The sequence below is a fragment of the Cottoperca gobio genome, chromosome 9 (genome assembly GCF_900634415.1).
Source record: "Cottoperca gobio chromosome 9, fCotGob3.1, whole genome shotgun sequence".
NCBI classification, from domain to species: domain Eukaryota; kingdom Metazoa; phylum Chordata; class Actinopteri; order Perciformes; family Bovichtidae; genus Cottoperca; species Cottoperca gobio.
Genome location: NC_041363.1, coordinates 20,635,963 through 20,649,780, shown reverse-complemented (window position 1 = coordinate 20,649,780; position 13,818 = coordinate 20,635,963). Strand labels below are relative to the sequence as shown.

At 39.7% G+C, this 13,818-nt stretch overlaps 2 protein-coding genes across 5 annotated transcripts in view; both read left to right on the top strand.

Annotated features, from left to right (window-relative positions):
• nos1 (nitric oxide synthase 1 (neuronal)) overlaps positions 1 to 7,950 on the top strand; it is a 43,457-nt gene extending 35,507 nt beyond the window's left edge. For all 4 annotated transcript variants that reach the window (XM_029440657.1, XM_029440656.1, XM_029440655.1 and 1 more), the window contains exons 27-29: positions 2,418 to 2,612; positions 3,375 to 3,493; positions 4,682 to 7,950. In XM_029440657.1, the coding sequence (XP_029296517.1) occupies positions 2,418 to 2,612; positions 3,375 to 3,493; positions 4,682 to 4,697 (330 nt within the window). In that variant the 3' untranslated portion in view covers positions 4,698 to 7,950. The remainder of the gene's footprint in view (positions 1 to 2,417; positions 2,613 to 3,374; positions 3,494 to 4,681) is intronic.
• Positions 7,951 to 8,813: 863 nt separating this feature from the next.
• lrrc74b (leucine rich repeat containing 74B) overlaps positions 8,814 to 13,818 on the top strand; it is an 11,940-nt gene continuing 6,935 nt past the window's right edge. Inside the window, exons 1-4 of the mRNA XM_029440381.1 lie at positions 8,814 to 8,889; positions 9,558 to 9,788; positions 10,389 to 10,522; positions 12,617 to 12,749. Coding sequence (XP_029296241.1) covers positions 8,814 to 8,889; positions 9,558 to 9,788; positions 10,389 to 10,522; positions 12,617 to 12,749 — 574 coding nt within the window. The remainder of the gene's footprint in view (positions 8,890 to 9,557; positions 9,789 to 10,388; positions 10,523 to 12,616; positions 12,750 to 13,818) is intronic.

The window sequence follows — 13,818 nt, the reverse complement described above, 5'->3', positions numbered from 1 at the left end:
TGGGGAAGGGTCCGCCACAAACAGTTTAAAATGCTCATGGAGCACACAGAGACCGTGGATGGCCCTTTAATTCAACAAAGCAAACTTAAAAGTTACAACTTAAATCACTCTTAGCTAAATCAAACAAAGGGCAGGTAAATCAAACACTGAGGAGGTTTGTGCCTCTTCCCACTTCTCCCTCCAGCTCTTCTTTGCTGGGTTTTTAAATTGTAACTAACCTATTTCCATTTAAAACTATTTCTCCCCTTCATTCTCAGTCATCTTGATTGATGCCTAATTATGTTGTAAATTGTCGAAGAACTGATGACACTGAACGGGCATGACATGTTTCATGGACTGAAGGTCCTGGGACTTCCTCTCCTTGATTGGCAGAGCGTGTGGAATCATTCTGATCCATGCCAGTTCTCCGAGAAGGATACCTTGTAAAGGACCTTACCGTCACTGCTAAACTGAAGAGCCTGCAAATGATGTAGTTGGGTCTCCAGCTTTTTTGCCTGGTCTGATGCTCAAGAAGTAAGAGCCATTTCATTTCAGGAATTCCTCATGCTTGACCACCTTCACGTGGTAGTGTGATGGTCTGATTCTTGCAGTCTGGAGTATGATCATGTAGTCTCTCGGGGTGATGATATCCGTTATCATTTTGCATTCAATAGTACTATGCATGTTGTCACACTCCATTTGTGTGTGACCTGCAACAAGGTACTTCTGTATATAAGTACGCCATATTTCCTGGCAAGCTCAGAAAATGCATTTTCCACATTTGCATTGCGGTTCTGATAACCGCAGCCATCGCTGCACACTATCTCCTTGATTTATGGATGGTCTTTGATCACACCTTCAAAATGGCGATATTGAAGGTGTGTTAATACCTCGCTACTGAGGTCGCCCTCCGACCAAATATAGCAGTACCCTTCCTTTGATTTCAAGTCGAAGAGGGTAAAGTTATGGACCTGCAGTTTGTAATACAGGCAGCTGGCTTGGGTTTTTGGACACATCAGCACGGCTTGCAAGTCCATTGTCCAAACGGACTTCTCATTGTTTGCAGAATCCTTGTTGTGAGATTTCTCTTGCCTCGCTTCATCTTTCTGGATCACATGTGCATCATATTCGGCCTTACTGATATTCCCATGCTTGAATGAAACACAAACATCATACTGATCTTTTTCGCGGAATGAATACAGAATACTTTCCTTCATGGAACACGTGTGAAATGTTGTATCCCAGCGGCCCTCACTCCAGCAGCTGCAGCTGCCTGTTGATATTCCTGATGTCGAAGAAAGGTGACAATAAGTGTCGATGAAATATTGTTTGAAGAGACAAAATATTAAGAATTGACAAACGCAAAAGTTACTTTTCCTAGTTGCTAATTACTTTTTATAATTATGCAGTAATTGTAAAGTTATTGTTACTTTTTTGAAAGATTAGATTAGTTTTTAGATTAGTCTTTATTGTCCCAGATGGAAATGTGTTTGTGCTTCATGGAGCTACATTAGCTATTGTTTGTCTGTAACCCACTGGGAGGCTTCATAATTCAAATATAACTTGTGAAAGTGAAACACTAAATAACTACACAACATTTATAGCTTAGCCTATATTTCAGTAAACATTATCACTTACCAATAGTGGATGAGTCCTGACATGGAAATAACTTCTTTATCTGGTAGTTTCTCTTTCTTCTTGAAGCAGCCACCATCTTGTAATGCTGGTAAAATGGCCTAAATCACAAGACAGTGTGACTTAGGCTATTTTGTTATTGCCTAAGTCACACTCTTGAGATAGGCCTTTATACTAACAGGGTAGGAACAGCATTATCTGTTCAGTAAGGATCTAGGCAAGTTTACCAGAGGTGGCCAGCATCATGAAGAGATGATTTAGGCAAAAAAAAAGCATTTTCCTCAAAATATGACTGAGGCCATTAGTTTAAGAAGGTGACGTTATGTTTGTGGCATTTGTGCTGCATTCATTTGGTGTCGGAATAATTAGAAAATTTTGTTCCCTCGGAAAATTCAGTCGGATCAACAAATCAGAAACGGATATCAACGTGTTGTTCAAATGCTCTGCAAAATAAAATACAACACATCTTCTTTTTGGCGTCCATTTTATTTTCACATTACGATTTAAAACTCATGATTATAACTCGGAAAATGGGACCATCCGAGGAGCACGTGAATGCACTATTGGCCTTGGCAGAGGTCTGTGCTCTCCGAGTGCCTTTCTAGTTAGCATATATTTAAGTCCTCTTTAGTTCTCTGCTTCCTTTGCTCTCAGCTTGCAGTTTGTAAATTCTACTTCATTTGACTTCATTCCCTTTCTGTCAGTGGTCTCCTGACTGTTTTTCCCATTGTTTGCTTCCGTTACTTTTCTTACACTTGACTTATACATGCACACTCATCATTCCTCCTCTGCCTCTCTTTCAGAAATATGTACAGGATGTACTGCGCGAGCAGCTGTCAGAGACGGTGTACCAGTGCCTGAGGGAGGAGGGAGGCCACATCTATGTGTGTGGGGATGTTACAATGGCTGGGGATGTTCTCAAGACTATCCAGCAAATCATCAAGCAGCAGGCCAACATGACCCTGGAGGATGCTGGCTTCTTCATCAGCAAGCTACGGGTAAGAAACGGTTCAGGTCACTTTGCAACATCGTCACCATGATGTTCACCATTAGAGCTTGGAGTGATGGTAGTGTCAGGAAAGGGAGGGTCACAAGTTTGAATCCTAAATGACATGTGAAAAAAGTGACTATGAAGTGCTCTCCACCATTGCTGAGGTGCCTTGGAGAAATGCAATCAACACCCAGTTGAACAGACAAGGTTCTACAGGGCAGAATGTAACTGAGTGCTAAGCATGGAGCTGCGGAAAAACAGACGGCGTGTTGAGTTAGTATTTCCTGTGAAAATGAAGGTTAAAAAACAACCCCACTGGCTTATATTCATGTGTGAACTCAAGGGTAAAAAGGCTATAAATAGTAGAATGACACGTGTCACAAAGCCCACAATTAACACACTTACCTGTGTAGAATACAAATGGACTCAAGAGTCGTTTTTCACTGTTCAGTGAATCTGTCAAATGTAACGACTGCAGGCATGTAAACACAGTCAGTATACCTCTGTTCATCTATACATGTTTCATCACAAAGAAAAGTCTCATCCTTCTTCAGAGTAAGAGTATATGGAGAAAACATTAGAAAATTAACCATAATATATTTTAATTGCATACTCTAACAGAAGAAGGCCATTCTGGCTATTTCTAAGATTTGATTATAATTTATCTTATTTTTCTTTCTGTTTCTTTGAAATTAGCTCTGACAAAACAATATCCATCTCATATTTCCGTCCCCTTTTCTCTCTACTTCCACCATTCCACCATATCCAGGATGAGAACCGCTACCATGAGGACATCTTTGGTGTCACCCTGCGCACCTATGAGGTCACCAACCGGCTTCGTTCAGAGTCCATAGCCTTCATTGAGGAGAACAAAAAGGACTCAGATGAGTAAGTTGTTTGTCATTAAAAAAGGTTTATCCCATATTGGCAATATGGATGCAGGAAGAGCATGAACTTATCTCTTTAAAGTTTTGCCAAACTGTGCAATATTAATATTTGGGATATTCTGTTTAAATGGTGTTTTAGGAGACAGTCCGACTTTTGTTCCAGTGCTTTTATGGGCTTCACATTTTTCAAATCCTAATCATGTGTAACATAATTGGCTTTTGTAGGAATAGTTTTAAGATTTCAGCTGTACATAAAGTCCCTTATAGAGTATTCAAACCGTACCCCTCAAAATTTGAATTTGAGGGGTACGGTTTGGATTGGCCTAACCTTTTGCTAATTTGGTGGGCAATTTAGGTAACCTGCTGACGCAGAGTCATGAATCACATGTTCTCTTTTTTTAAAGCAGCATCTCATTCACCAAATGAAATGAAAATTCATACATACGACATTTTATTTCCTCCTTCATCGCTTCATTGTTCGTCTATTCTTGGATTTTAGGAGGACTTGTAATGTCTAGTGTGTATAGACAACACATAAAACCAGGTTTGCTCTCTTGAATCATCTGCGACCCTGAACTGCGTGGGATGCTTAAGATCTATGATGCGTTTTCTTATTTACTTTTGTTTTACCTTCTTTGCCACTCATATTATCCAACTGCTTAGCTCATATTATAGGAAAAAAATGAATGTTTCAGCACAGCCCCTTTAGATTTATCTCAGAGATTACTAGAGCAGCTCTGTCTCTGAGAGACGTTTGTATAACTCCAATCTGCAACCTGTAGTTGTTGGCGACGCCGATGTGTTATCACCCATCGTTTCAGATGAAAACAGAGTGGGTAACCATAGAAACCCGCGGAGAGGGGCCTTTAAACTAACAGGATTAGAGTGAAAGCAAGTGGGTCTGCTCCATTTCTGTTTTTGTTTCCATCGTCATTTGTGCACATTGAAGATTAGACACTTCATATACCCTTGCTATGAGAGCAAAACAAGGGCCCTACATATTCACTATGGCTCATTAAGCACCAACATAATGCATCACAGACGATGGCTCCTGTGTGGATTGTCACTTGAATTTCACATTTGGCCATCAAAGCCCCTGTTCGCTGGATGAGTAATGACTGTAACATCTCTATTTCCATGTCTCTGTTGCTCTCTCTCTGTCCATTTCTCCTTCTGTCTTCTCTCTCAGGGTTTTCTGCTTATAGGTCTTGAATCGGGGGCTTTCTGACAACAAACCAGTCTGGAGGACACAGCAACGCTGGTTAAAAAATACTGTGCCAATTTTTGTACTGTAAAAAAAAAAGGGTTTCTTTCTTTTTTTATACCACTTTAATGTTTCTGTTGGTCTCTGCGATTTTGTCTGTAGCAAGTTGGAAATGTTCTGTTCTCTGAGAATCTGTTATGCTCGTTGATGATACTTCCAAAAATTATAAATTGATCATTTTGATTCATAATGTGTGCACCTAGTGTAATGACCTGCCTCATTGTGAATGCATGACCAAGATGAGAATATACTCAAGAAATATAATATACTCTGTGTTATTGTTACAGTTAAAAGGCTTTTATTGAGGTTTTATAGTTAAGGAAAAGTGTGGCAGTAATGACAAACTCACAGACATTTCTGAAGTTTGAATTAAGTCAACTTTACGTTTCGGAAAAGAATCAGGGCTGGTCAAATCTATCTGGGCTGGTTTTTTTTAATCAAGTAGTTTCAGGAAAAGTTCAAAGGATAAAATAATTGAAAGCTGTACAGGCATGCAGATAGAAAAAACTGAAAGACAGATATTGTATGAGCAAATTTGGCGTGTTGACAGCTCGCACTGAATTATGAAAACAGTGATTCTGTCCAAGCCTCAACCAACATATTATCTAGCTCTTCACTGGCAGTCCATCTAAATGCATCAGCCTCTGTGCCAGCTCTCGTTCTAGTGGCCTGTCCATTCTCTACCTAACATCATAATGTTGTTGTGTGTCCCAGCTGGTGCTTGTCCAACCCACAGCGGCTGCATAGGAATGTGCAGGGCAGCCATTAAGGAAGAAGTCTGGATCTGAGTCAAGACATATTTAAATTAACTCTAATTAATGACAAAAAAATATATATTTAATCGTCTTTAGGGCTCTCTGAATTTAAAATATCTAAGTATTGATGTGTTGAATACAATAAAAGAAACGTCATTTGTCAAATCATATAATCATGGTGGAAGGACATTATTTTGAATTCCAAATGATTATTCAGTGATTAAATCAGTATTTTATAAATTAAAGGGATTTTTTGGGAAATTACGCTTATTCTCTTTCTTGCCACGATGTGAATATTGATACCACCCTCATGTTTTTAGGGTAAATGTGAAGCTATAGCCAGCAGCCACTGAGCAGGCATTTAGACTGACAAAGCAAAGGGTTGCGTTGGTGAGGGTGTGTTCTTTCATGTATGAGTCTGAACCTGGACTTAGTTTAGCATAAATACTGGAAACAGAAGGAAATGCAACAATACTCTCTACCAGCGCACTAAATATTAACTTGTTTTCCTCCTGCCACCCTGCGTCCTCATTTTGGGTCATTACGTTTTGGGTTTGCTGCACCTTATAGTTAATTCTGCTCAACTTAGACCTGTTGCCCTCATCCATAGACACTTCTTCTTCTGCCATCTAGTGGTAGAAAAAGCATTTATACAAACAAGATGGTGGTCATCTCAACCATATCAATCTACAGCCAATCCCAAGAAAAAAGTGGACAAGGTACAAATCTTCATCAAATTTTAGAGTTGAAACTTATCTATTTATACTTAATAATTGTTGTTTGATATGGAATACTAGTTTGACAAATTGTATCAAGCTAGGACCCTTCTAATTAGGAAGCACGTTTGAGGACATTGGGACTTTATTAGCATTTCACACAGGCCAATAGATGTGACAGCCTGTTCCTACAGACAAAAGAACACTCTTGGTTTGAAGTATGTAAGCAACAGTACATACTTTGTAAGGGCAGCTGCTGTACATACTAAAATTAAAACGAAAAAGTATGCGATTTGAAACACAGCCTATGGCTGGACTTTTTCTTGGCTGGAAGCAGGAAGTGCTCTGTTTCAATTAGTGAGCTTTAGATGTGAAGGGTATGAAGATTGTGTTATATTTGGATAGAGCCAAGCTAACCGTTTCCCCTGTTTCCAGTCTTTCTACTTTGCTATGCTAAGGCTCCTGGCTATAGCGTCGTATTTACCGTACAAATGGTATCGATTTTCTGATCTAACTTTGTCAAACTATTCCTTTTAAAAATTACGTATCTCTGTAACAAAACATTGTTAAATGACGTAAAAATGTGACCTGTTGAGCTTAAAATGTGAATTTATCAAGATCATACCTCCTCTGGCCTTACATTAACTCTCTGCCTACATACAGCACATTCATTACTTCTTGTGTCTCTGCATGATTGTGGGCAACCCTACAGCTCATACGCCACCCTTTCACTGTGACCTGACACCTGCTCAGTAGCATCTGTGTGTGTGTGTGTGCGTGTGTGTGCGCCATAGAAATCATAAGTCTGCGCATCTCTATACGAGTGGGTGTAAAGCATGCATGTGCTCAGGTGTATGTTTTTACATGATTATTCTGCTTGTTGTCTGTTACCTTGTCAAACTGGTCAGATTTTAAAATAAGCATGAATTTGTTGCTCTGTGAGTCACACAAGCCTGCAAATCTTACAGATGGTGTTTTGGTACCAGGAAACTGCCCACATGGCTTTTTTAGTTTTGATCTCAGCAGTTCAGTTATATTATAATAATAAGTTCCAGTGAAGTTTTATCATTCAGGGACAAGAGGCAATCACACTGCCGCTGTGATCATTTGCTGCTTTCCAATGAGTCAGGGTTGTAATTTGAATATATTCGTGCAGGGGCCACGCAGTAACTTGTGGCTTTTCTTGTCAGCTTCTGAGTCTTGTTTGTTCCCTTTCTTTGTCTTTGATTCAAAGATAACTGTTTGCATGATTAACGGATTTCAATGTGATTTTCAAACGTCCCTCACAGCTGCCGAGAATGTTAATTTTTTTGGGCCATTTTTTTTTCTTTTTCTGAGATCAACTTTTTTTTACTGCCGGGAGAAACTGGGTGATTCCCCCATGTCCCCACTGTTGCTCTTCCGGATCAATGTCTCCTCTGTATGATTTGTTTCAACATATTTAGTTTAATTGGAATGGGAGCCATCAAGAAAACGTCTGTGATGTAAAATGTGCAGCAGGACAACAATTGATACAAGTTATAGCTTCTATATATAGCTTCTATAGATATATATTCAAAGACAAAGTATAAAATATAAAGAGTATCACTTGGATCTTTTCTAAGAATGTATTTTGATTATGTAAATGAGCACTATGATTCTGCTTGAGTTAAAAAAAAAAGAACAAAAAAAGGCCTATTCTACGGTGTCTCTCATATCCTTTAGGTATGGGGATAAAACAGCAGCATTAACTAAATGCATGGTGATCTTCTCTCTCCTGTCAATACTTTAAAAGCTCTGTCTATTTACCAGCACTGTGTCAGTCAGTGAGACTGTATTGTGAGGTTGTCCGGCCTTTCTCACAGGGCTTTGGATGGGGGAGGGGGTTTCTTTTTCTGTGTTTGCATATCGCTGCTGCTATGAACAACTCTGATCCAATCAGCCTCTGCTATAATGACCTTTGTTGTGTAATTGATTGAGGATATTCCATTTTAATGCATCAACTGCAAGGACTTTGCATTTACTTACAAATAAAGAGAAACATTTACAGAACATGTCAACACATTTGTTTGGTTTGTTTTTCTTGTTTATATAAGAATGACGCAGGACTGGAAAGGTTTATTCCTGCAGTAAGAGATGTTTAAGGTCGAAGCGTTTTAGTTTTCCCCCCTGAAAAACAGGAGTTGCATGCAGGAGTTGCATGAAGGAAGCAAACAAGCCACTTGCTTTCCCTCCTCTTCCTGCCTCTGTAAGCGCTGGTCGTCATGGCTCAGAGAATCGGCACTAGTAGCACAGAGAGGCCCCTCAGCGCCGTGGAAACGTGTCAACATAACAAGCCATCCAAACTTTACACAGGGACTCTGATTGGTGACTGGCTATCAGGAAGAGAAGTAGTGGCTTTCTAATTAGCCCAAAGAGTTTGACCCTCCTATTGTGCAAGATAGGTTGCATGGACACATACCTGCTGGTCAAATACAGTGCAGTGATTTCACTCGCAGCATTTTAACACCACATTGAATCTGATAACATCTAAATTCGGTATACAGTAGATAGCAAAACATATATTCCTTAATATCAATATCAGCATTGCTCAGCGTCGAAGAAGTCATGGTTCATGGGAAGAAGTTGGCCAAGGAGACGCTGCTGCCTTCTCTGCTGGAAGACGATGATGCAGAAACAGAAAGTGAGGGGCTGCAGCTGAGAGAGGTAGGAAGCTGAACATCCTGCTAAATCGATTGAGCAAAGGAAGTGTGAACATCCAGGTAGGAAAGTGGAGACTTGTTGGATTTGTTCAGGCAGATTTTTTATGAAGTCTGAGATCGACTGAGACATAAGAGAGGGATTTGGTGAGGACTGAAAACATGTTATTGACCTGCAAGAGTATATTCAGCTTTAGAGATGGAGGTATTAACCATTACACCATCTACAGACACGTCTGAGCACTTTCCTTGCCTAAGGCAAGTCTAAAAAAACAAGCTTAAGACCAGATTTTTTCTTTTTATCGATCGCTCTTTTGACCTGTGTACGTGCGTGGATTTTTTTTTAACAGAGGGGACTCGGAGTGTCACCCTGAAAATCTTCATTACACTTGATTACACTTTATGTAGTCTAATCACAGGCCTGCACACTCTACTGTAAGTGTCAGTATTGCATTATGCAAGCAGCTTAGTTTTTAAAAACAAAACATTTTGGATGTCCACACAGAAATAGTCTCAGAACAATGTATTTCTGAGTAGAAGAAAAAAAGTATAAAATTGTCCATATTGATGGTCCATAGTTAAGGTATCAATTTTATTCTCCTGGTGACAAATCCACCAAAATCTCCTCACTCACTCACTCTGCCGACAACAGGTAGCTTTGAGGAGTCACGGTGTCTTACTTTCTCATTCTCTATCCAGCAAAGAGTGTGCCGGACAGAGGTCGACGTGCGTGGGCCAAAGGACCAATGCTCGAGTCCTGGCGGGATAGTGCTAGACGGAGGTGAAAGAGAGGGTGAAGAGGAGGAAAATGAAGAGGAGGAGCTGAGACGAGAAGAGTGTGCTATATCTAATGAGGACTACGACACAGACTTGGAGCTCGGAGGTAAAGGAGAGAGATAAAAAGGGTGGGAAAGTTATCACATTTTACAATAAAGGGTGTGATGTTTCCTGTTATAATTTTAAAAAAAAGTGGGGAAATGGCTTGGTGCCTTATGAACAATTTCATCCTGTTATTTGCTGTCTGATATTATATTTTAAACCAGGCTCCAGCAGCACAAGGTATTTGAATTGTGAATCTTAATTTGATCTCAATCAGAACGTGCATTGATAAAGCGAAACCCTCCTGTCACCCCATCTGGTAATCTTCTCCCTTCCGCCTTTATGTCTTATCAATCTCTAAATGATTTCAGGAAAGAAAGAAAAAACAGTAACTCCTACGCGCGCCTGCTGCCCACACATGTGAAGCCCTGTTCTGCATCTTAATGATTTCATCTCAGTCTTTGTGTCAGGCTTCCTTTTCGCCAGAAGTGAAAACCATCTGGTATGAATGAGCTCCCTTGGCAGGGCGAAATCAGCCACGAGGGAGTTTTCAATATCACACTCAAAAGGTCCTCCTCCGGGGGAGAGTGCCACCTCTCTCTTTTCACAAAGAGGTATTGATAGCGAACAATTCAGACAGCTAGTGTCTTTATTCCTCTTGCAGATAAAGAGGAGGCGTATGATCCGACGGGCTACATGGAGGCGTGTGAAGCGTTACAGGTGGTGCCTGCCTCTAACTTCCTGCGGCACATGCACAATAGCGAGCTGTCCATGATGCACCGCGGTCTGGGGCCTCAGGTACTTTAATCATAACTTAGTGATTGGTTGATTATTAGTGGGAGAGAATTGTATGAAGGTTTCGTATTTTTTTCCTTTTTGCTGACGGGAGGGTCGTCTTACTTTTGCGGGAGAGCAGGAAGGTCTTTTATTTATTTATGTATTTTTATAATGTATTTATAATTATAAAAATATACAATGTAGGTATACAAATTGAACCTGCCTTCTCGAAAGAGATCTACAAATATTTAACCTTCTTTACTCTCTAACACTATTTCAGAGCAGCGAATGATTAATTAATTCAAAGTCACATTCCCGTCCAGGGAGACTGCACTGATCGTGACAAAGTCTGGGGAGCGCTGTGTTAACTCCAAAGCAGCTGAGCTTCAAGGAGTTTTTAGTCTTTTCCCCCAGGAAATAGATCATGCATGTACATATCTTTGCAATACACTTTACATATAAAAGTAAAAGTCTAGTTCATTATATAGATTGTATCAGTACATGTTTATGTCATGACTCTGGATTTGTGTTCCTGTTTTATTTTGTAGAGTTCACCTCCCTTGTGTCATGTCTTGTTTTTACTTCCTGTCTTTGTGTGGTTTCCCGCCATCGTCAGCGTCTGCCCCGCCCATGATTGTTTCCACCTGTTCCCACTCACCTCTTGTATAAATTGTCCTGTCTCCCCTTGTCTTGTGCCAGTTTGTCTGGTCATATCCATGTAAGAGCCTATGACCGTACCAGTGAGCCAAGAAGTCTGTTTTTTCAGTGAAGTCTGTTAATCCTCCTAGTGAGAGCTTTGATTTAATATTCTAATATTGTGTCCGGAGTCGTGCGTATGGGTCTTCCTTCCCTGTGTCTGAGGCGTAACAGTTTAAGTGTATAGCCCTTCACCCCTTTGAAGAGAGCGAAGGCAGCTGGCATTGATTCACTCGGAGAAAGCTCATTATGCAGATCTAAATGTTAATCAACTGCTGGGAAAACTTGTGACAGTAAAGACAGAAAGTAGCTTTATTATTTGGTCCTGTTGGAGCATAAGACACAATGTCAATATTGTGTCTACATGCTTTTAGCTCTTATATAACCCACAATATACACACACACACACACACACACACACACACACACACACACACACCGACACAGATATACAAAGACATAATCAAAATGCTCTTGGCAGGTTTAGACCAAACAGGAAATCCATTACTTCCATTACTATGTTGTATTTAAGCATCTTTGTGTATCTAGAAAAGTGCTATATAAATTATTATTAATATTATTATTATTAACTAATGGATCGTATTTAATACATGTGTACAAAACAATCCTTTATTTACTTTTGACATATACACTCCAGAAAAACATAACAAAACAAGTTTTTTTCCACGTTTTTTCCCACTTAAACCCTAAATATTAGAAGTCTTTTTAACGGTAAATCAAGGTAAAATTGTTCTGTGGTTGTACATATTTCACTGAGCGAAGAGTACATGCTCTTGAAATTTGAAAATGCATTGCATGGAGTTCTTAGCAACACAGTTTGACATTTTTACAGGCTCCCATTGATCCATAACGCTGTAAACGAAAGTTGTAAAAGTAAATCCATTCCTTAACAAGCTATTTCCCGAGGTTTCGGCTTCAGTGACATCATTCAGACATATTAAATTGGATTCTAAATAAGTCTTCGCCTGTCAATCACAGAGAGAAGAAGTAACGTAGCAAAGTGCAGCTGCCAAAAATAATTTCTTTAATGTCTTGCAGATTGAAGGGCTTCTCAAATCTTAGAGAAAGATACTCTGCATGCATTTCAACACATTCTCCTCTGATGGGGCTTTTTAGTTAACATAAGGATCCATGCAGCCAGCTTTCTCATTAGCCGTGCTAGAAACCATAATTTTCATGTTCTGCGAGCTTCATTTCTGACCCACGCCTCCACACAGCTCCCTTCTGCTTCATTTGTCTCACACAGGTTTAATATTCCCCTCTCTCTCTCGCGCGCTCTCTGCCCACCTGCATCACTACATCCAGTCTTCTAACTGGAATACAGATAAGAAAATATACTGCAGTGAACAAACAGAAGAATTTCACTTTGAAGCGGGGGGGGGGGTTGTGTGTTTGCAGGGCACCAAAGCACTGGCAGTTCCCCTGGTAACCAACACTTCAATACTGAGGCTGAACCTGCGAGATAATTGGATGGAAGGAATGGGCGGAGCTGCTATAGCCGAAATGTTAAAGGAAAATTGTTACATTACAGGTGGTTTCACTGGGCGCTCAAGCATGCTCACATTTTCTCTTCCTTTTCCCTCGCTCTGCATCACCTTTTTCTAGCAAAACTGCCACACTAACTCCCACTTGTACGACACTCTCACCCCAATTATATGCCATAATATGTGTGCTCCATGTTTAATATTTATGCAGTTCAGGAACCTATAGAGGGATCAATGGAGAATGACTCCTGTAAGTCATGCAGGTTCTTCAGAGTGGCATAATTCTTTTAACATTCTTTGTCATGCACCCAACAATATTATAATTTTCTGAAAACGTTTGCATAATAACGCCTGAATTAACCTGTATGTAATTTGTAATGTATTAAAACCCAAAAATGTAATAACTTGAATAACAATGTAGTAAAATGTCCTGCTGATGTTTACAGATAATGTAGCTGCAGTTCATTACTGGGAAATTGTTCAATTTCCAGGTGGATCTTTTTGTTGTTATGTTAAAGCAGAGGTCCTCAAACTTTTTTAGTCAGGTCCTCTCTTAAAACTAGAAAAGCCGTGATTAGATCCCCCCATCATTATTGAGTAAAAGTCCAAATGTTTCTATTTTTAAATGTACTCAAGTAATAAGGTCAACTTTTTTCTTCATTTCAAATTTGATTTGAAACCCTTTTTTAATGCAGAAACGTCATAAGATCAGGCAAAGCAAAGGAGACACTTCATTCAATGAGAATCACTGTTGAGTCCAATGAAAAATAACATTTGGAAACTGATTCGAACATTTTGTGTTACCGTCTTCTGATGGTGTCTCGAGCCGCTCTGATCTAACAGAAGATCCTTGCATAACGACCGACCAGCATGGGTTTGTGCGGGTTCATTTCCCATTGATAGGGATTTTAGTTCAATGCATCTTTGCCTGATGACAACGTACCATTTGCCATCTTGTATGAATTTCAAATTCTACATAAAGCCTTGAGTTTTCATTTCCGAACATGAAATCAGTGTCAAATGTTATTGTTTCAGTTTTGAAGAAAAGAAAAGTTACCATCTGAAAAGTATTACATCATCAGTCAGGACAGTTTATTACCTTATTAGGAAAGTTAT